At 44.5% G+C, this 22565-nt stretch overlaps 1 protein-coding gene across 1 annotated transcript in view; it reads left to right on the forward strand.

The window, feature by feature from the left end:
* The window catches only part of TMEM132D (transmembrane protein 132D), a 196019-nt gene that overhangs the window by 39028 nt on the left and 134426 nt on the right, over positions 1-22565 (forward strand). Inside the window, exon 2 of the mRNA XM_014887575.2 lies at positions 7793-8687. Within this exon, the coding sequence (XP_014743061.2) occupies positions 7793-8687 (895 nt within the window). The remainder of the gene's footprint in view (positions 1-7792; positions 8688-22565) is intronic.

Below are 22565 nucleotides of genomic sequence, written 5' to 3' on the forward strand. Positions count from 1 at the left end.
TCCCAGAGCAGTGGGGTTTGGTTAGGGTGCACAGACGTGGGTGTCTCAGCAAAGGTCAGCTCAGGAGCTGCTCCCTTCCCTTTGCTGGCTCAGGTGTTCAGTTAATGCTTACAATTCTTTTTCCCCCCTCTCATCAATAATGGCCTGGTGGCAGAACTGCAGCCTCTGCACAGCCCTGGAAAATGAAGAGGGAATTTTGCAGACACGTGAGGCAGAATCTGAGCAGGCAGTGACTGTGTGAAGGGGCTGGTAGCAGTGGGGGGCTGTCCCTGCCAGTCCTGCATTGCTGTCTCTGTCACGAGCAGCTGCACGGTGATGTTGGACTCGTGTCACTCTCCATTCCCCTGTTGTTACTCCTCAGCCTTTTGTGTCTGTTCTCAAACATGAGCACGTGAAGAAACTGTGTTCCAGTCAACATATTCCTGGCAAGTACTGCAACTTCCTAATTCTGTGGGCTTTTATTTGTTTGTGTATTTGACTTTGTTTTGTTCTTTACATCTTTGAGATCTTCATTTATTGCTTTCTCTGCAAGCAGAGCTGTGAGGCAGGGCAGAAATGGGGACACACAGAGTGTTTCTGTTGAAAGCCTCAGGTATTTCAGTCTGTTGGACACTCAGTCCTTGTGCTGTTAGAGTTCTTGAGGCTGAATGCATCTCCTGTCGTGGCTCAGTAAATGACTGTGCCACGAGGGTGAGCAGAGCTCTGTGCTGGCTGCACAGGGACACACAGGAGTGCTGATCTCACCTGGTACCTTCACCCCAAAAATCACCTGTACCTGATGGACTGGGGCAGCCCCCTGTGCCTGCACCCTCAGAATCGTCTCCCCTGTCCCCCAGTAGTTAGTGTGGCTCTGAGTTTGGTTTATTTTTTGTTTGTTTGTTCTTTTCTTTTTCTGATTTTTCTCACTGTAAACTTTGAGGTGCCATCACTGCTTTGCCCTTTCATGTTCATTTTGTGAAACAGTGTCATATCCTTTTATCTAAATACTTTTCTCTGTAATTATTACTTTGCTGCCTTTTCAGGTGGGAGCCTGCCTTTGTTATATGATCTTTCTCTGATCATTTTTATATCACTTGATGATATAAAGGTGTGTGTGTGTTCCTCTGAGGCCCTTTTATTTAAACGATTTCTATCTGTCAATGTGAATAATAAAACAACTTCAGGATTGTTCCTCTCTCTCCTAATGAAGGATCAGGTGTCATCTGTTCTAATATCAATGGTTAATTTACATGAGTTTCTTCGAACTTTAGTAAAATGGGATATGCAAAGAAAATATTGTGTCATCAGAGCTCAGTGCTGCTGTCAAAAGGACTTTGATCTTTTATCTATTGCTCAGGCACAGGGAGGCAGCAGCTCCTGGGCTGGTGCTGGAGCTCAGCCTGTACCTGTGCCAGGTGAGCCCTGCACATCCCAGCCCAGCAGTGGGAGGTGCAGGAGGAGTGGGTGACCCTCAGGATCAGCTGCCTGCTCTCACTGCAGGCACAGAAATCCTTTGGTGCTGAGATTAAACCTCCAGAATTAGAGTCAGGGCGGCCCACAAGGAGCTCCTGATGGCCAGGCTTGGGAAAATGATAAATTTGTGTTGGTTTTGGTTTCTTGCCCTGCTTTGGAAGCATCAGGGAGTGGCTCATGCTGAGACAGGGTTGTTTCTGTGCTGCTGGCTCCTCTCAGGTGGAGCAAAGTTCCCTTTGCAGAAAGCTCCTGAATGTTTGTGGCACTGGCTCAGGTGTGCTTTGCAGGCTGTGATGTTTCCCCTTGCAAAGGCCTCTGTTTAAACACATCAATAACTGACTTGTCTTTCTCATCAGGCACATCCTCATGAAGTTTAAGCATCTTGGCTCAGAGCATTTCCTTCTTTGTCTGCCTCAACACTTACAAATTCTTGGTTTCTCACTGCAGTAGAGATGCTTGATAGTTTTCACAAAAAAGAATGGTTTGTAAATATGCAGGTTTTAGACATGATGGTACAGGTGATTTGTCTGCACCTTTTTGAAGTTTAATTTGCTTTATTCAGTATCTGCTACTGTTAACTGTATGTTGCACTTTTCAAATACTCCAGCTTGTTGAAAATTCTCTTACAAGAAGTGAGGAGTCCCCTTTTCACCAAGCAGCTTTTCAGTGTGGTCTGCAGCCCTGATGTCCAAATCATCTTTCCCTGACTTTCTGACCATGTCTGCAGAGATGCAGAGCTGGGATGAGCTGCAGTAACTGGGGGAAGAGGAGGAGTTGGCAGGATGGGAACAGCATTGCTCTTGGAGAGGAATGACAATTTCCCAAGGATGAAACATTCACAGGGAATGTTATAAAGGGAGGCAGGCAGAGCAGTCTGAAATGCTAATAAGGAGAGGACTTAAAAAGAAATTGGTGATTTTGGGCCTCGAAGCCATTTTTCTTCTTAATTTGTTACAGATAAATGCATGACTCTTGGGTTGCAGGGTTCTATTTTTGCTTTCCTCTTTGTGACACATCGATTTGGCCTTATCACTGCTCTCTGGGTGCTTGCCCTTTACAATGCTGTTGGCTTCCAAAAGCAGGAGGCTTTTCTGGAAACTGTTCTTTCATGGTGTGACAGCACAGGGAGGGAACATTTGGGTTCTTGCTGCAGATAGCCTGGGTTCCTTAACTTCTGATTCAACTGATTTTCCTCTTCCAAGCAAGCAGGTGAAGAATAATGGGAAATCAGTGCTCCAGTGTGAATAGTGATAATTAATTGATAGTGATCAATTGCTGTTTCAGCCTTGTGTAGGGAATGCTGTGATCACTGGAGACTTTCAAATACAATGATGCATTCATAAGGGAATGCTCTTTTGGGAGAAGTTCACCTGCAGGGTACAAACACCCTTGGACTGTTCCTGTGAGCTGGGCTCACCATCACCCACGGTCTGTGCTGGCCGTGGGGTGGCTCAGCTCCCTCTCATCTCTTTGCTCAACAGGAGGGTGTGGTGCTTTGGGGTTGGTTGGATTTTATTTCTTGTAGGTTTGGGTTATTTTTTTTAATTTTATATGGCTAAGTAGTGGAAGTCTACAAGAAAATCTGACTGGTTTAGTCCTCACCCTCCCTTTACATCCTGCCACAGTGTCATAGAGCTGCTGGCAATAAAGCAAGCCTTAATCCCGAGTTGAAAAGTGCAGTGCCCGTGGTTCTGAGGGCACAAGGCTGGCAGGAGGAGAACACAGGGAACATCCTTGGCGAGCTCCAGTTTGCTTTATTCATGTTTGAGGGCTGTGGAGGATGCTGGAAGCTGAGGAAGGAACAGGACAAGCAGCCTACAAACCCTTCAGGGTGGGAATGATCCTGCTCAGGTCTTCATGCAGCACAGTCTGAGTCCTCTGTGTCTCCTGTAGGTGACTCAAAGTGGCAGAGCAGATCCTCCCTGTGTTTAAAAACTGCCTGAGCTGCACCTGGGGAAGGGACTCGCTGTTCACAGCTTGGCTTTGAAATGCCTCCCTTTTGAGCATTAGCAGATTCAGCCACTTAACTAGGTTAAAGCTGAAATATCTTAATTTTTCAGAAGTGAACGTGAAATTTCATTGGAACAGACATCTCCCGTGATGTTACTTTCCAGAGCTGAAAATGTATCACACTAGCAGATTTTTTTTTTGGTAGATATTTTTGCTGAAATGATTTCAATTCATAGCAAACCTAGAAGAGCAGAAGTGTTCAGAAGATTCAAGGAGAGCAGCTGAAATGAACTAAAAAGGTAAAATTTCTGGCCTTACTGAAAAGAACCACTTATCTCAATCCCCAAGATACAGCAACAAATTCCATCTATTGCATTTCAGCCTGAGCCTGCAGCTGGGAAGGCAATTTCCCTAAGAAGTTGTTCTCTTCAATCTACAAGAAAAAGACAATTTACTTTTTTTTTTTTAATAGTAGCATTATATAATTGATTGGAAGAGTTTTATATTTCATGAATGCTGGATGATTGTGGATTGAAGTGTTTCAAAAATAAAGCAACTGTGAGGGCTGAAATCCCAAGGACTGGCAGTACAGAATGGAGTTAGTGGTCTGGCAGATTGCTCTCATTTTCTGAAGCCATGGTCAATGGCTCTGCAGTGAAACTGAGCCACGAGCAGTGGTTTTGTCACTGACTGAAAGCTGCTGTTCCATGATGCTCCAGAAATCAAGCTGGGCCGTGTTTATCCAGGGTGCAGAACAAAGTGAGTGTTAGTGAGGAGGGCACAGTGACCCCAGGGTGAGCACAGCTCCTCCTGAGGGGTTCATGCACAGATTTGGGCTGTGCAGGACAAACTGAGTGTGCTGCTTTTGTCTCACGTCTTTAAATTCACTGACCTACAAATGCTGTGCTTTTCCCATCCATGGCAAGTATTTCTTAAACAGCATCAGCCAGAGGAAGGTTTCTGAGGAGAGAGGAAAGAAAACCATCCTGAGACATCTCAGGTGGGCAGGGATTGAAATCCTCACCAGAATTCACAGCACAAAGGCTCAGCTCAGGAATTGTGCACTGAGAAATAACAGCTCCTGGCACGAGCATGGCATCAGAACCAGCTTTTGTGGTTTCCTTGATGATGAATGGGGATCATCATCATCATCATCAGGAGGTGCTGGGGATCCTCTCCTGAAAGCAGAGTGCTGGTGCTTCTGCTGCCAAGGTCTCATTAGAGAAGTTTTCAGACTCTGTGGCACAGTAAATTGCAGTTCTTGAATTTATTTTTTTGTCTTGATGCTGTTTCCTTAAGAGAACTTCAGTTCCTCATCCTTTGTTTTGTTTGACATAAAGTGAGAGAGTCACACTGTGTCATTCTTGTCTTAATCTTTCAGGTGGGTTATTCCAGTGGAGCTTTGATTATGATGGTATAGGTAGAATGTAATATTTAGGATCGATTATATAATTGAAATCTTTAAAACACCACTTTTCTGCTGAGTCTCACTCAATAACACACAAAATGGTAATCTTCTGCAATTCTGCCCTTGTAAAAACATGCATAATTTGTGCAAAAATAGTCATGGTTGTAATTAAGGACGCTGATAGTTGTTTTTGTTTTTAATTTCCTATCCTTCAAAATCCTTAATAAACTTTCACGGTCAAAATCCAGATGGTACAGCAGAGCTCAGTGGGTTTTTTGAGACTTTTTTTGTTGTTGTTGTTTGTGCTGATTATAACTCTCCCCAGATAAAAGTTGAAAATTGTTTGGATTTTTGGCCTTTGGCTGTTTGGAAAGCTGCTGCCAGCTTCCAGCACAAACCAGTTCAGATTGAGTGCACGTTCACAGGGGCTGCTGGGGGAGGACACCAGTGAGGGACCAGTTTGCCACTGCCCAGAAATGTAAAACCAGTGAACTTGATTCCATTCTGAGGTTGTTTCCTATTTTCATAGGCACTTCACCTTCTCTTCTTTTATTTTTTTCCTCGTTTGTGTTTTTCTCCTGTTCTGAAGAGTCATTGATTTACAAAATCTGAGGAATATTGTCCTGTGGAGATGAGGAATGCAGAGAGAAGGTTTTTAGTCCCTCAGATAATTAAGCACTAAAATAAATGATTAAAAAATTGAGTGAAACACTGTTAATTTTAATATAAAAATAATGTACTTTTCCCTGTGGAACACAAGAGAGAGAGCTGCAATCAAAATAAGGGGAATAAAAAATTGAATACTCAAGAGTTTTCTTCTTCTCTCCAGGTTGCTGCTTTGATGCCTTGCTGTGCTTTGCCCAAAGTGTTGAAGGAGAATGAAATGAGTGTGGAATTGATAAATGGGGCAGGAAATGGGGAAAGGATGCTGTGGGCAGAGCAGGGCTCCAGCCCTGCAGTCACCACCTGCAAAGCCTGGCAGGAATCTTTGCTGCAGCATTATCCAGATAAAGGTCTTGAAAAACTTCATTTGCTCTCAGTTTCTAGAGGAAGGTGGGTTTTTGTGTAAGAAAGCTCTGCAGTTTATTTTTTTTATTTAAAATTATCTTTAAAGGAGATCTCAGATGAATTTGTCACCTCTGGGGGATCACAGGATTTCAGGCTTGAGTGCTCTTGCTTTTTGTATTCTCAGATGTTGATGTGTGCTGGGGCCATTTTCCTGATCCTTCAGACTTTATTTCCAATTCTTTGGGGTTTGAGTGGATGCTAATTAAACTTTGTAATGTAGGGTTTTATTGCAGTTGTTGATTGGAAGAGGAATTCCTCTTTTTCAAGATGTAGGGAAGGATTTTGTGAGACTCTGGAACTCTTGTGTGATCTTTTCTTCCTGGTCCCTTTCATTCTGAGGTTGGTTCCTTCTGAATGATGCCCACCCTTATCTAGGGTTAGTTTGTTTGGGTTTGTTGCTGGTTTTTAGGTGATTTTGTGGATTATCTTCTTTGAAGAAGCCAGATAGTTTTGCTTTTACGTCTAGGAAGTATTTACTCCTTTTTTTTAAAATTTCACTTTATTGTTTTGCATTGTATTAGGGCCTGGAGACCCTAACCCAGATCCCAGCTTTGGGATTTCAGGTGCTGCTCCTACATAAATAGTAAGATAAGTCTTATGTTTGTAGCCTACAGACAAAGGGTAAGGGGAAAGAAACATTAATACCCTTTATTTTTTTGGACATAGACCAGCAGCACAGGAAAAGTGGCTTGTCTGAGGTTGGACAGAGTGGATTGCAGCACCTGAATGGAAGATTCGTGGATAGGAGTAACTGGCATCAGTTTAGGCCACCACAGTACTCTGGAGCAAATAAATATTTAGGTCAGATGCTAAACAGAAACATAAAGACTACTAAAGCATTTGTGAATTGGAGCTTGAGAAACTGGGTTGTCTTTGAATGCCATCTGTGGTAAGCCTTTGTCCCCTTTCTGAATGAGGGGAAGGATTTGAATTTACTGTGGGGGAAAAAAGAGGCAATTTGTTTCATAATTAGGGTAGAAGATGTGAGCACAAAGGTCAGCTGTTCAAACAGGAAAGGTGATGCTGTATTTGCACGTGTATTTTTCAAGTTTCTGTATTTGTTGTGTGCCAGTTCCTAGAAGGGATGCAGAGCTGGTTCTTTGGCACCATAGCCTGCCTCAGGTCAGTGCTGGCTGGCACAGTTCAAGCAGGTGCCCTGCAGGGGGAGGAGAGGCTCAGTGCCATTGGAAATGTTCTTTGTGTGCAGTGATCTACAGCCTCCAGATAGTGCAGCTGGGTCAGGGGACACTGCAGAGCTGGGCAGCACCAAATCCTGATGTGATTTACAGAAACAGCCCTCAATCCATGGATAAAGTGAAATAGAAGGGGCTGTAAAGTGGATGCAAATGCAGCTCCTTTTGAAATCCTCACAGAGTGATGTAAAGGAGCTCTTGTGTAAATGGCTGTTGTGCTAAATGTTCTTAAAATTAAATTCAGCCTTGTGCAGGAAACAGTTTAGAGACCATGTATTGCTTGAGAGTGCTGAGAAGGTGGCAGTGAACTCTGGGCAGTCCATTTGGTGTAAAATCATTGCATTGGATTCCTGCAAGGTGGAGCTTGCTGGAATGATCACATTTTTCACATGTGCCTGTGCAGTGATCTGGGCTTGCAGGTGCTGACTGGGTCATTTTGTCTCCGGTGATAAATGTTTATTGGGAGTGGAGATGTGACCTTTGGTGGGTGGAAACCTGCACAAGCTACTTCTTTTCATCTGGCTGTCATGCAGAATGTGTCATAAACCATTGTTTTCCAGGCTGATGAGATAAATCATCATCTGCCTAGGCCACCTCTGCACAGACTGATGAGGTTTATTACCATTAATCCCAGCTGCAGCACTGTCCAGCCCCTCAGTAAAGGTTATCTCGGTGTGGGTGAAGGTCTGATCTTTTGTAATCTTTCCTTTCCTTCCAACAGTGGCTGAGAGTCGCGGGATCCTGGAGAGCATTCAGAGATTTTCTTTGCTGCCCACGTACCTGCCTGTGACCTATCGAATCCACAACGCAGACGTTTCCTTCTTCCTCAAGGAAGCCAACCAGGACATCATGAGGAACTCCAGCCTGCAGTCCCGGGTGGAATCCTTCCTCATCTACAAATCCAAGAGACCTCCCGTGCTAAACGCCAGCTACGGCCCCTTCTCGGTGGAGCAGGCGGTGCCCCAGGACTTGATGCTGCCATCCAACCCCTTCGGATCCGCCAACAAATTCCCCTACAACTGGAAGCTGCGGGCCTACATCCTGAGCAGCAAGATCTACCTGAGCAAGCCCCGTGTGCAGGTGCTGTTCCACGTGGTGGGCAGGGACTGGGACGAGCAGAGCCCTGCGGAGCGGCTGCCCTGCCTGCGCGTGTTCGCCTTCCGCGAGACGCGCGAGGTGCGCGGCAGCTGCCGCCTGCGCGGCCACCTGGGGCTCTGCGTGGCACAGCTGGAGCTGCTGCCCGCCTGGTTCAGCCCCCCCAGCGTGCTCAGCGGCCGCAAGAAACAGCTGGAGCAGCTGGAAGGGAGCCCCGTGGAGCTTTACTACTCCATCCAGGCAGGGCGTGATGATGGTGATGATGGGAGAGGGGAGTGCGCCAAGGAGGGCGGAAGGAAAAGTAACGGGGGGCGCAACGATGTCGATGAGTCGGGACCTCCCCTGCAGAGGATTGGGAGCGTTTTCCTTTACCAGACACACGCTGCCCCTTCGTTAACTGAAATGAGGCTGGATAGTAATATTGTCATCCGGTATGCACCGAAGGCTGTCAAGCAAGGAGACATTCTGACTTTCCTTGTGTCCGTTGCTAAAAACTCGACAGAAGATCAGTTCACACTGAGGTAAGGCTGCTTTGTTTCTTTGCTACCTTACTTTTTGTTGCTCTGCTCTTGGAAGTCGCTTTCTCTGGGTAAATTGCCTAACAGTCCATCAGTTGCTGCTCTCCAAAAATTCTATTGCTTGGTTGACTCTCTCCATTTCTGGCGTTGTTCAGTCTGATGTTGTATGAATTGTCTGAGATGTCATCTCTTGGAGTCAGACAGGTCTTTACCTGAAGTTATCCTTTGAGGAACGCTTACAAAAATTGAAATGGTAGAGCCGGGATATATCTGTGTACTAAGAGGAGATAACATCTGAATTCTTGAGAGCTGGAGTTTGCAGTTCTCCTAATCTCTCACTGGACTCATGTTGAGATTAATGAAGCTGAAATCCACAGAGTTATTTACAGGAAGTGAGCAAGAATTGGACATTTAAGTGGGATTCACGTTTCAGCATCTCTTCCCCAGCTGTTTGTGAGCCTGGTTCTGCATTACAGCATGTCTGTGGTTCCTAAGTGTTATTGATCTTCCAAAACCATTTCTGAGTGTGAGCAGCTGCCCAAGGGGGTGGTGGTTGGTGTTCGAATGTGGCATCAGGTGCCACGTGGATCCACCTCAGTGTGTGAGCACTGAGGAGTTCCAGGGCAGCTTCCCATGACCTCCAGTCCAGTCTAAGCCATGACTTCCAGTCCAGACCAGTAAGGGCTGGGCACAGAGCAGGTGTGCTGCCTGTCCAGCTGTCCTTCCTTTCCCAGCTTGTCCCTGTTTCCAGCACTGGTTGTGTGGCTGAGCTGTGGGAAATCCTTATCTGCACAGATTATTCCATTTTTTTTTTTTTTTTTTAATCCCTTGCCAGTGACTCGTGCCACCTTTCCTGAGCTAAATGTCACCCCCTGGCTTCTGGGGGTGACACTGATTGGTCTCAGGTGCTTGTCCTAGAAATGGTTGGTGTTGCCCAAGCTCCCAAAAGTTCCCCTAAAAGAGCAGGGGCATTGTAGGGGGCAGCACAGGCTGGAGCTGTACCTGAGAAATCCCTCCCTGGAGATGAAATTCCCTTCTCTGGGGGCTCCACATCTCCCATTCCAGGCCTGAACACGGGGCCAGGGTGTAAATTCATGACCTCACATGTCTGCCTTGCCTGGAGTAAGGAGTAACTCACATCTGGCACCGCTGGCCTCAGGAGGGAGAGCTCAACCCTCTACGTTTGTTTTGTTTTTTGTTTGTTTTTTTTTCCCCCTCCCCTTCCTCCAGGGAGATTTGTGGGGGAAATGATTTGCTCTAAAATCAGGAGATTTTTCCCTTTGCAGGTGTAGGATGTATAAACTGAAGAACCACAGCACTTGGTTGCTGACTCAAGGGCAATGATTTTTTTTTTTTTTTTCATCCTCTCCTCACCATATCAGTTTTTCATCTTGTGAGTCAATCTAAGATTTAAATTGTTTCCTGAGTGCTGATTTCAAGCCAGACAATCATAGCAAGTGTTCAGGGATGTCTTTATCTTTATTCTCTGTACTATGCCTTAAAAGGGATCACATCAGCAGACATGGGAACTTCTGCTATGTTTCAAGATAGGTTTAAATAGAAACATTAAAAATAATTAAGGTAAAAGAAATATTTATTGTTTGTACTCTGTAAATGCAGAGTCTTGGAAATCTCACTTCAAAGCATCTCTGTTTCCATGAGCTGTAATCCATTAAAAGTGGAGTTGGTTACAACCATGGTAATTGTTACATATAGGTTTACAAAATTTTCAAAAACCTTGCTTTGTTTAAATTAGGATGAAAACTCAGCACCTGAGCTTGTAAAGGAATGCTTCTAAAATGAATTTTCTGGAACAAAAAAGGAAAAGATGTGTTTGAATTGTAGCTTTTTATTCTGAGATCTAAGGTATCATAAAACAAAACATAAGCTAAAAATAGGGAGCGAATATCAGTTCAAAATGAAAAGTGTGGCATTCTTGTCTTACAAACAGCACTTTGGTGTTACCTTTTAAAAATCAAACTTTTTGTAACAACTTGCTGATGCTTTCTTGAGTTTTGATTTCTCTTGACCTGCTTTTCTGAGAGCACCTGGCTTGCAGACTGTGCCCTGCTGCAGTGCCAGGGTAATAATTATAATAATAGTTATAATAATAATTATAATAATAATAGTTATAATATTGAACTGTGCTCCTAGGGAGCCATTCCTCAGGTTGCTTACAGCATCTCTGAGGGGTTCTGGGTGGGATTTTTTTGGTCAGAGGTGTGGTTTCTGTGTTCATCCCTCCATGACATGTTCTCCATCTCATTCTGATCTCTCTGACAGAACAGAAGGGTCTCTTTCTCCCCCTCTCCCCATGTAACTCTTTCATGAGGAACATTGTATTAATTTTTATTTTGAGCCAGTCCATTATTTTTCAAAGTTCTGCCGTGAGTGGCAGCAAGATTTGGAGCTGTATTCATGAAGTGAGGCCAAGGGCTGCTGGCAAAATGCTTTTACCCTTGCTTTTGCTCCAGTGGACTGGAAACTATGGCTTGAACAGATGGAAAATATAGGATATACAGGTCAAAAATGAAGAAACAGACATGCAAAACAGCCAAAAGTAAAAAAAAAAAAAAAACACTCATCCCTACTGGGTATTTTCTGTTTCAGAACTATTGTGCTTAGAGTGAACCCTGTCCCCTTTCTATGGGAAATTGTCTTCGAGGGGAGCCTTCTAGAAACTTCTGAATACTAAAAGATGTAGGGAAAGGTACCTTTGGTTTTTTGTCTTGTGCTGTTGTGCACAAGGGAGGATTTAGAGGTGTGAATGTGGAACTGATGGACTGTTTTTAATTTTGGGGAAGGGTTGAACCATAAGAGCCAAAGCCTAAGTTTTGTTTTTTAATGAGCTAGGGAAATTAAAAATATTTGTCTTGACTCTGTATGAGTGTGAGAGATGGAGGAAAGGCAGGAGATAAAATATAGATGGTGGGTAAATATGGAATATTTAAAATAAATATGGAATATTGCTGGAGCTTGAGAGCTTCAACTGGGCCTTAGGAAACTGAGGGATTCATTCAGCACTTGCATCCCTTTTTTTCACCTTTTTATGTGCTGAGGGCTCTTCTTCCTTCCCATCATCCCTGCTGAAAGTTTCCTGATGTTCACAGAAAATATTCCAGCCTGTCTTGTGCTGTTACAGACATTGCCATCAATGTGTGCAGGGATGCCAGAGTTTCCCCAAAGTCAGGAACACGACTTTGCTGAGTCCACACTGTACATACAGTTCTTTCTTTATTAGCTTTATTTTTGTTTTGCTGGGCCTAATGAACGTAACCTTTGTTTTGTTTTAAAGTCAACAGGATGGAGGCTTTCTGCTTGCAACCTTTTTAAATTTGTTTTCCTATTTCTGGAGATGAATCAGCAAAGAAATTAGAGAGCTAGAATTGCCTTAAGCTACTGAGTGTCAGGCCTGCATACATTCATGAGTGGAAAAAAAAGCAGCAGCTTTTCTTTTAACAGTTATTCAATTTCTAATTATGCTTAGTGAATCCTGTGGAAGGGTTGTAATAGAAACTTGTAAACCTTCAATATTGGGAGAAAAATAAGGTTTTTTTATTAACTATCAATGTTATTTCTGCATTTGTAAACCCAAGCTGGAGGTAGGACATGTGCAGGTACCAGTTTTATAAACTATTGAAAGGCTTTGTGGTTTCCCTCTGATATTTTTAATGATGATAATTGTGGGAATGCAGGGGCTGGTGTGAAATTGTGGTGTGGTGAATAAGCAGTGCTTATTGATAATTGGGAAGATTTTTGCCCAAAAGGCCAGAAGAGTTTGTTACATGAGCTTCTGCTAGTCTCTGTTTTATCTAACAATCAATCAATAATAATAATCCAGCAAACATGAAAAGGGCTGCAAAAATACATGAGGGGAGCAGAGTCGAGATCATTAGCACTCAATTTATACAGCAAGAAAATTGGAACAAGACTGGCATTTTATCAAATTGCTTGTGTGTTCTTCTAGTGCTGGGCTAAATCAAATCTTATTCTTTGTGCTGAACTGAATCATATTTAAATAGCAGAAACAAGTGGTGATCAGAAGGTTACCAGGCACATAAAACTCTGATATCAGAGATGGGCTTTTCCCTGGGCCTTGGATTATGTGGTTATTTCATGGTACCTCAGCCCTGAATTTGTACCTCCTCTGCCAGACTGAAAAGAATCTTATTGAATATTTTTTTTACTCCTCCTTCCATAGCTCTGTTTGTCAGTTAAAACATCCCCTTCCACATTCTGGTTTAAATAACTTCTAAAATTTTCTCATAACTGAATTTTCCCCTCTCTTCTAACTATGAGAAAAAAGGAATTGAAAAAAAAAAACAAACCAAAAAACAACCCAAAACCTTAAATTCTCTTCTTTGAAATGCAGAGGTTGTATTTCAAGCTTTTCCAGTGCTCAGTCCTGATGTAAAGATGAGGTTGAGGTTGGCAGGGGTCAGACACTGTGACTGAGGAAATGGAGAGTCCTGTGTTTGTCATTCCAGGGCAATCCCAGTTCTTTCCCAAAAGCAGCTGGGTGGGATCTCCCCTTGCTGGGGACAGGTTTCCTTTCCCCCGCAGGCTCCTGGGCTTTTCTGCTGTGTTCAGCACGCTGTGCAAATAGGAATTAACTTTTCATAGCCTGTTTATGAGCTAGTCAAGCAAATATAATTTTCTCCATCTTCCGGATGGCAAAATAGCTCTCCTGCCCTGCTAAGTGACTTGCTAATGGCCCAGAATTGTCAGTGGCACTGTGGAGACAAGTGCTTAGGAACTGTTGACTTCCAGGGCACTCTGTTACCTCCTGTTGCACTCGCAGATTGTATTAAGAAGAAAATAGTTCCTTCTGTTAAAATTATTCCAGTTAACATCCTCTGCCTCGAGAATCAACTCCCATTGCCTGAGCAGGTGTCAGAAAACGGAGAGACAGATCCAGCAAACCATTTCCCACATGAGTGGCCTTTGCAGGCGTCTGTTATTTCAGGTTTATTGCACTCCAAGGGCAGCTCTCCTGCTCTCAAACCCATCCCAGAGCCTGGCTCCAGCCTGAGGCTGTGGGAGCAGGGTGTGGGTGCTCTGCCAGCACACCCTGGGCTGGCTGGGGTCCCTGTCCCAGGCACACTGCACAGCTTTGTTTTGTCCTGCTGAAGGAATCTGTTTGTGCCACTGGAGCTGCACTCTTTGGGATTGCACTCCTGAATTCTGCTGTGTTCTGGAGACACTGGGAGATCTGGCTAGGGAAAAGTAGTTTTCCAATAGAACTCATTAATTTAGGGAGCTGAAGAAGATTAGCAGAAACCAAGCTAACTTGATTATAGCTGGGAAATAGAGGTTTGGGTTGTTTCTGTTGGTGGTTTGTTTAGAAGAGGGGGGTTTGGGGGCCCTACAAATGCCCCAGTTTGTGGAATGGATGTCAGGAGTGTTGCTTGCTTCCCCCAGAGCTGTTTAGCTGTCAGTGAGAACACGAGCAGCTCCTTTGCAGCCAGCAATGAGGCAGTGTGAAGGTGCTGTCAGGGCTGTGCTGCTAAGGCAAGACAGATGGGGAGGGAGCTGGGCACTGACAGGTGAGAGCTGCTGCTGGGCAGGTGCTGCTCCTGCCATCCATCACACTTTGGGAGGTGTCACAGCATGTGCTCAAACCCTGCCTAGGAGAGGGACACGGGGGCTCAATCAAGGGCAGTGCTGGGGGTGTGAGAGCACAGGTAGCAGGCTCCAAACCCTGGCATAACACCCAGGGCTCTGCTGGGCACACACTGCCCTGCTGCTGCCTGAGCCATGCACGGATTCCTCCTTGTTCCCAGGGCATCAGGAACGTGTCCATTCCAGCTCCTTGCACTTCCCTACTTACTGCTGGCAAGTGTAAGAGCTCTCTTTTTATCGATATTCTGGTGCCTGAATATGTAGAACATTCCTGTTAAACTCTGGGTCAAAGAACTCTTCCTCTAATATTCTAGTAAAACATGAAATCTCATCCAGGTCAAGATTTTTTCATCTTTTCAATTATGTAAAAATAAAGGCTAAGTACATTGAGGAATAAGATATTTCATGGGAGGGAAGGCAGTCTTTGATTGGAAATTATTGGAATAGTTTGACTTTTCAGTGTTGCTTTTGCATTTTTTAAGGGTAACATTTATCCAGGTTGAGCACACTCATATGAAATGCATCAGGCAATCTCAAAGTGCATTTTTGATCACAAAAAAAAAAAATGGGAACATTAGTTTCCTACTTCTAATGGCAAATCTCAGCCCTTTTAGATTTGTAAGGTTATTGCTGAAGCAGATGTGACAGATCCTTGTAGCATCAGTGTAAAGCCATGGTGATGGATTGTGTTGTCACTTTATCAGATGTCAGTGCACAGCATCAGTCACTCTGCAGGAGTTTGCTCTCTGTCCTGCCTGCTGCAGCCCTGAGCTGTGTCCCCAGGCCTGCCACCAGCCCTGATCACCTGTGTCCCCTGGCCCTGCTCTGTGGAGGGAGCAGAAAACACAGAAGAAAGTTTCCCTGCATGCTCAGAACAAGCTCCTTGGAAAATCATAGCTCAGAGATAAGAAATGGATTGTGAAATGAAAAAAAGGAATTTAGCTTCCCCCCCTTATCTATCTTCAATATTAGTGGTTCATTCTCTTTTAGTATCCATGGGCCAGCTTTGAATGTAAAATCCCTCAGGGATTGGTTAGAAAGTAGAATTCCTTTGGTAATTGGTGCAAACTGTAAAACCCTCAAAGATAAAACCCCTGTAAAACAACAGCCGTGGGTATATGCAGACAGGATGCCTGCATAGAATAAACCCTGGATTTGTGCCTCTCTGCATGTGCTGCTCTGAGAGCTCCCCATGAGCCACAATTCCATCTGGGCAAGGCTGGGGAATTTGCTCAGTCACTGAGGGCTGCAGGAACAGCCTCAGGGATCCCAAAGGGACCCCAAAAACCCCACCAGTGCCACTGCTCCCTCTGTCCTGGCTGTGTTTCACTGGCACTCCCAGCTCACTGCTCTGCAGTGTCTTTTTCAGGCTGGAATTCCAGTGGGAAGGGAGGGAAGGGAGCTGCTGTTACAGAATCAATGCTTTGTGCTGGTTCATCTCTTCAACCCCATCACAAAATACCAGTAGGAATAGCCTGGGGCAGATAGTTCATGGCACAAAATAATTGATCTCTAGTATAGCAGATAAAATCTGATCTAAATCCATAACAACCTAAAATGGTGACACTAAACCCTGGCTGTCAGTACAGAAGTTTTGCCTTTGGGATATTAGAGCTGCATTAGAGCCTGGGATGTTGAGATTGGCCAAACTGAGGGGGACCCTTGGACAATTTAATACAGCTGGGGATGTCCTCAGGAGCTCCATTTCTGCAGCACAGGATTTGTGACACATTGGTGTGTGATATTTTTATTAATAGCACTGAGTGCAGGGTAGAGCTTGTGTCCAGGGTTTGGTAGGAGGTGACACATGTGGAGCCTGTGTCCAAACCTGAGCACTCTTTTGTTTGCATTAATTATGTCTGAGTGGTCTTTGGGTGAAGATGTTTCCACTCTCCTGTTCTCCAGGAAGAAAAGGACAATTCTGAGGAGGCAGAGCTGTGGGTTTGGTGCTGTGGAATCAAATCCAGCTCTCAAAAGCTGCTGTGGCTCTCTGAGCATTTGGCTGATGTAAGATGTAACAAACATCTGCTCTGAAATAATGCAGGGACACTTCATTTTCCATTTTTAATTTTAAATTTTTAATTGTGGTGTACTCGTTCCTTCCTCAGCTGTGCCTCTGACCTCAGGTACACTGTGCTTTGTAAAGATTTATCAACAAAAAAAACAAATAAATGTTCATGAATGTTGAGATCTAGTGCCTAAAAGCTCTGAAGGGTTTGGGTTTAAGGATTGCCATCTTTCTGAGGAATTGCCTGTTGTATTCATTACTCAAGTTAACAGACTGAAAATGACTTTAAATCACCTGCTGGGTCTTCCTTGCTTGTTTGCTTAGTTTATTATTTTATTTCAGGGATAGCATTTCTTGCATATAGGTCCTGAACTTTTAGACTTCATCCATGACGGCTTTTTTCTCCCTGCAGCTAGAAATGCTAATTGACTTTAATTTATTTTTATTTGATAAATCAATTCTGTGTTGAGAGGCCCTTTCTAAACCATGTCTGTGCCCCAGATTTAGCAGAGGCAGGAATTGCTTTGCCAGTCTGCCCATTGGAGCAATGTATGAACTGTGAAAGAAAAATGTTCATCACCAGCTGAAGCCATTGTTTGTGGACAGATTTTGGCAATTTTGGATGTTCCCACTGGAGTTCAGAGAGGTTTAAATAGGGAGGGTCTGAAGGGGCTGAGCTGCAGCACAAGGCTGAACCTGTGTGAGTTCTGGCATTTATTTTTGATTAATTTTCAAAATGTTCAAAAAGTTTTCAAAAACCAACTTCTTTGTGATCTACAGATGTTCAGCCCTCAGTGAAGCTTGGTAAAGAAACCAAGTTCTAGGACTTGACATTTCTGCAGTGACTGAGACCTTGCTTTGGGATGTGCAGGGTCCTGCCCAGGTTGGCAAGTTCCAGGAATTTACTGCAAGTTTCCCAATATCCCTAAAGAATGAAGGAACAGTGGGAATTTGCTTTGTTGTATTATTTTAGCTTCTTGACCCTTTTGTTAGAGGGGAATATATTATTAGTTAAAAATTCCCAAAGTGAGATACCTGCAGCTCTATGCATGGCTTTGAGACCTTGTGATAATTAGGTGGATAAAACAATTTGGAATGCCTGAAAAATCTCATGATTTAGCTAAGAGATGTTCAGGCTTCCTTCACCACCCAGAGCTGCTGATGCTTTTCAGCTGTGAGGGAAGATAGGAAGTGCTTGGCTGTGCACTTTTTGGAAAATAGACTTCAAATCTCAGTTTGGAAAAGTTTTAAAATAGTAAGCTGCTCACCACGGGCTGGCAAATGACTGAACTAGAACCTAACTGAATAAATAAGGTGGCTGCAAGAGAAGAACTGAAAGAGAAAAAGGAGGAGGGAAGAAAGAAGGGCATTCCCCAAGATAAATTAACATCTGTGAAATAAGACACTTTAAATGTATGCTAATGGGCTGAATGTTTCCATATCCAATTAAGTAATAAGTCCCGAGTTGGCAGTATCATCCCAAAACATTCATTTACCAGGAGAAGGCTCCTCTGGGACAGCAGAGGCCCCAGAATGAACTGGTGTGGGCAGTAAGACATGATAATGCCTGCTCCGGGGGGAATTGCCACTTTCATAATGTAATTTACAGCAAGAATTTACTTGTTAGAAGAGTTTTTCCCCCTCTTCTTTATGACAGTGTAATTGTGACTGCAGTGGCTCAGAATAATTCTGAGAGCAGTGAGTTATCAAAGCTTTGTACTGAGTGTTCTCAGGCATTGGAATACAGGACCAAGAGCTGGTCTCTGATAAATAATAATCACATTGATTATTAATTAATATTAATGGAGGACAGCAGCCTGCTTGCAGCCCATCTCCTCCTCCTTCACTGTTCCCCCTACAACGGACTTACCGTGGTTTTCTTTCTTGCTGTGTATTATTATTTATCAGTTGGATTTTTAAAAATCGGCCCAGTTCAACACTAGCAAGCTCTGATAGAACCCTGACAGATGTGGATTGACAGATGTTGGTGCCCCTGCAGGGAGCAGCCGGTGTCACCTGGGTACCTGGCCCAGGTGTGCAGCCCTGTGTGTGCCTGGAGCTGCTGCTCTGGGTGCAGGGGTACTGGCCACTGGCAGCAGGCTGGATTTTTCTACAGCCACTTCTTCAGAACAAGGGGCTCAAGCCCTCTGGAATTTCTTTCAGAGCTACATGGAGATGTAGTGAAGGATTCTTCCAGTGCCTCCTCAAAGGCACAAGCAATTTATTAAGTCATTGTCTAGCTGACAGTCTTTCACTTCAGCCTCTGAACTTGGACGAGTGCATTTGAGCATGGAAATAATCCTTGGTGTTCTGTGCCCCCTCTGGTTGCGTTCAGGTTTTTTTTTGTCTGTGCTTTCAGACCGTCGGAATAACTGCTGTGAATAGACTCAATGTTTGTTTGCTTTTCCTGCTGCATTGTCTTAGGGAAGGCTGGGGAGGATGGCACTTGGCAGAGATTGCTCTGGCCTTGTCAGACCAAGTGATGGCTGTCATGTGCTCCCCTCATTTTTCTGAGAGGCACCGGGAGATTGACTGACTGCACGTTTGTTACTTTAGACAGTATTGGCAAAATCTTTTTCAATTATGGCAGGCTTCTCATCTTCACAGTGTGGCAGATGTGGAATTTTTCCAGGAGCTGAGCTGGGTGTGCTGGAGGCTGGAAAGGTGAAGCAAAGCTCTGTGCTCTGCTCAGGTATTTAGTCCCAGGCTGCAATAGCCCCAGTGGCAGGTGAATCCTTCCCTCTGTGCATCACTGGCACAGCCTGGGGGTGCCTGGCACCTCCCTGGACAGGATTCAGGAAACCTTTCAGATCACAGCTGCTCGCTGTGGCTGTTTGCTTCCATGGGTGGCTGCAGTTCCACACCAAAATCAGGGACCAGTAACTCTGAAAATCTGCCAGGGCCATCTCCCCATGGCTCTGCCTGTCACTTGGAAAAAAAAACCCAAACCAAACAAACTGCACGTATGGAGAAGTGTAGACTTCATTCATAGAGGTGCTGACAAGAAATTTCAGTAGTCAAAAACGTTCTTCGGAGGACTGTGTGAATAAGCTGCCAAATGTGCCAGAAAGCTTGGGAAAAACTAGAAATTACTAGTATGTGGTTATCTGATATTTGTACTCCTTAAAACTGAGTAAGTGCTAAGGCAGAAAAAATAGATAAAAAGGACTTTTGCACTAATAAGATTGATTTTTATCTTTAGGTTTTCTTAGTCTTTGACAAGAAATCTCTGGCTGCATTTTGCAGTCAAGTGAGGCAGAATTCCCAGTGTCCAGGAGAGTTGATCATTTCCCTTCAGTGGTAGCAGGATGCCTCACAGCCTTGTTTGCTGTATCAAACAACTGCCAGCTTGTGAAGATGGGTCACACAATACAGGGGAACAGCAAGGAATTTTTTCTCCCGTTGTGGTTTAATAGACTCTTCTGCTCTGTTTGCCCTCTAAGGGAGCTGATAGATTTAATATCCAATTTCTCTCATCTGCTATCAGAATGCAAATGTGATGGCAGATGAATATACTTTCAAGAATACTTAACCTAATGGGCATGTAAAGCCTGGTAATTAGCAGTTGTTTGTCTCCTCGTTTATAATGGGTTTCAGTAATAGGCACGTACCACACACTGAGATCTTGGTGTGGGCCAGGGACAGATTCCAGTGCAGCTTCTGCTCTTACAGTGAAAACAAACAAAAAAGCAACACACCCATTGCACCGGCTCCATTTTCAGTGCCCTGTGAGTACCAGCTGGAATAGCAGGTTACTAATCAAAATTCAGCATTTAATCCACCTTTGATCCACCATGTATAGCAACAGAGTCAGACTTCTTACATTGCATGTGCCACACAGGCAGGGCTTTGTGGCTGACAAAGAAAGGGTTAAACCTGCAGCCTCTTAACCCCCCCCCAAAACCCCATCTTGTATGGAAAAGAAGCAAACAAGAAAAATAACTCAAGGTTCATTACTCTCAAATTTGACAACAACGATGAAAGATAAAACAAGATAATGGAAGAGCAGCAAATAAAGCAGAAGTTGAGCCCTTTGCTCCTGAACTGCAGCAGGTTAAAGCCATTGGGGACAATAAACTGCAGTGGCCTGAGCTGGACTGGCAATAAACACAGCAGTTTGTGTTCTAGCTCATAATGCATGTTTCCATTAGGGCTGCCACTATTGTGCCAGCATTTTCTGAGATTTTGTTTCTCTTATGTAGCCTGAAATATTTCAGCAGGGCTCGGATGTGGATTGATAAGCTGCTCTTATCACTCTGTGTGTTCTTCCAAAGGGAGTGTGAATAATGAACTGCTTTCCCCTGGGCTGAGGTCCCAAGAGCAGGGATGGGGTGAGGATGGGCAGAGAGGGAATCAGAGATGCCGGGACAGGGACAGGATGGGCAGAGAGGGACTCTCAGATGCTGGGGCAGGGCAGGCTCCTTCCAGGGGCTGCAGGACACCTTTGGGGCTCACTCCGGGCAGGGCTGGCTCACGGGGATGTCACCTGTGGTCACTCCTGCTCAGGTACACTCCTGGGGCTCACCTCCAGTCTGAGTGGCAGCTCTGCCTGCCCAGGCTCCCCGGGACAGCTCAAACAGCAAAGCTGAGCCTTTCCAGTCAGGGTTCCTCCCCTTTGAAGCTCCAGCCATGAGAAGAGGCTGCGTTTTGTTTTTATAGACATTTCTGGGGACTGCAGCGTTCTACCTGGGGCTGAGTGACAGCCTGAGAGCTGTGAAATTCCTCCCCTGGCTTTGAAAATACAAAAGGGAAGTCAGAGCCATCAGTTCAACTGAAGCCTTGGCACTGAAGGGATGTCCCACAGAGCCTGTAAAAAAAACAAACCAAAAAAAACAAACCAGCCCGGTTCAGCTCTAACAAGCTCCGATAGAGGCTTACAGATGTTGATTTACAGATGTTGCAGGGGTGTCAGCCGGGGCAGGGAATGGCTCTGGCTGTGCAGAGAAACCTGCGAGCTGCCTGGGGCTGCTTGGCAATGCACCAGGGACTCATTCTGCCTAAAAGGAGCTACAAAGTCTAATTGAGCCCATAAATGTAACTCCCCCGTCACTCTCTTAAAAGTTAGGTGCAGTAATCATGGATTTTTCAACTGAGCAATGTAAAGTTGAAAATGAGCTGCAAAATGTGTTTTAAAAGCTCTATTTTCTAAGTGATTAGCTCTCACTAAATCTGTGTGGCAGCATGTGATCCGAAACAAGCCCAGCTCTATTAGAATACTCTTATTTATGACTGACCAATATAGACTCAGCTGTCATCATTTCACTCTTACAATCTGTTTTCTAAATAAAATCACAACTTAACCATATGCTTGACAGAATTATGTAGCAGCTTTAGTGTGTTTATTTTTCACTCTGCTGTATAGATCAGTCCACACTCTGTTCTTTATTGCTGTTGTAAACTCAGCTGGGCCATTCAAGCCCGGTGGGGATTCAGAGAACAGGCATTCAGAGGCAAATTTGTCCAAAGATGCTGCAGAGGAGGCAGCATTCAAAATCCTTGAGAGGTGCATTGCCCTTCCTTCACAACAATTATAGTTTAAAGGGTTGAGATTTAGAGAAAATTGTTTGATGTACCAGTCTCTTTTTTTTCCCCCTCTTATTGGCAATCAATATTTCTTAGAGGATGAAACCAGGAGCAAGTTGTTCAGATGTTGGGCTTCTCTTTGGTTTGGCCAGCACAAAAACAGAGGCTGGGTCCCTGTGCCACAATCATTTAATCTATGGAGAATATTATCAGCTGATTGGGGGAATTAAAACCTGGCCAGCTGCCCTACAGTGCTCAGCAAGCAGCCACTAAATCTTCGTGGTTCCTGGGGAAAAGCTGGCTTGAAGCCAAAAGCAGGCACAGACAGAGAGAGAAGACAAATGTATGTATTTCAATGCCAATAAATTGGACTCAGTACATGTCAGAACTGCTCTGTATTCCTTTGGAGCTGAAAACTGACGCTGTTAAGCCAAAAGAAGAAATCCTAATCTAGCCTGGGGACAGAGAGGAGGATGGTGCTGCAGGCAGGTAGGAAATGAGAGCTGGATGTGTGCCAGGCACCCACACACACCTTGATGGGGGCTGGCAGCTCGGTGCTGTCTGCTGGGGATTGTTTTTTTTTTTTTTTCCTTTCTAATTCGTGGCTGGTGCAGTCAGGGTGTTCTCCAGCACCTGCTGCCTCTGCAGCCACAGCCTGCTGTTCATGGAGCTGCATCCTCCAGGTGTTGGGGAATCCTGACACTGTCTTCAGTTCTCTCTGGTTTCCC

This window comes from Sturnus vulgaris, chromosome 19, assembly GCF_052056855.1.
Source record: "Sturnus vulgaris isolate bStuVul1 chromosome 19, bStuVul1.hap1, whole genome shotgun sequence".
NCBI lineage: Eukaryota > Metazoa > Chordata > Aves > Passeriformes > Sturnidae > Sturnus > Sturnus vulgaris.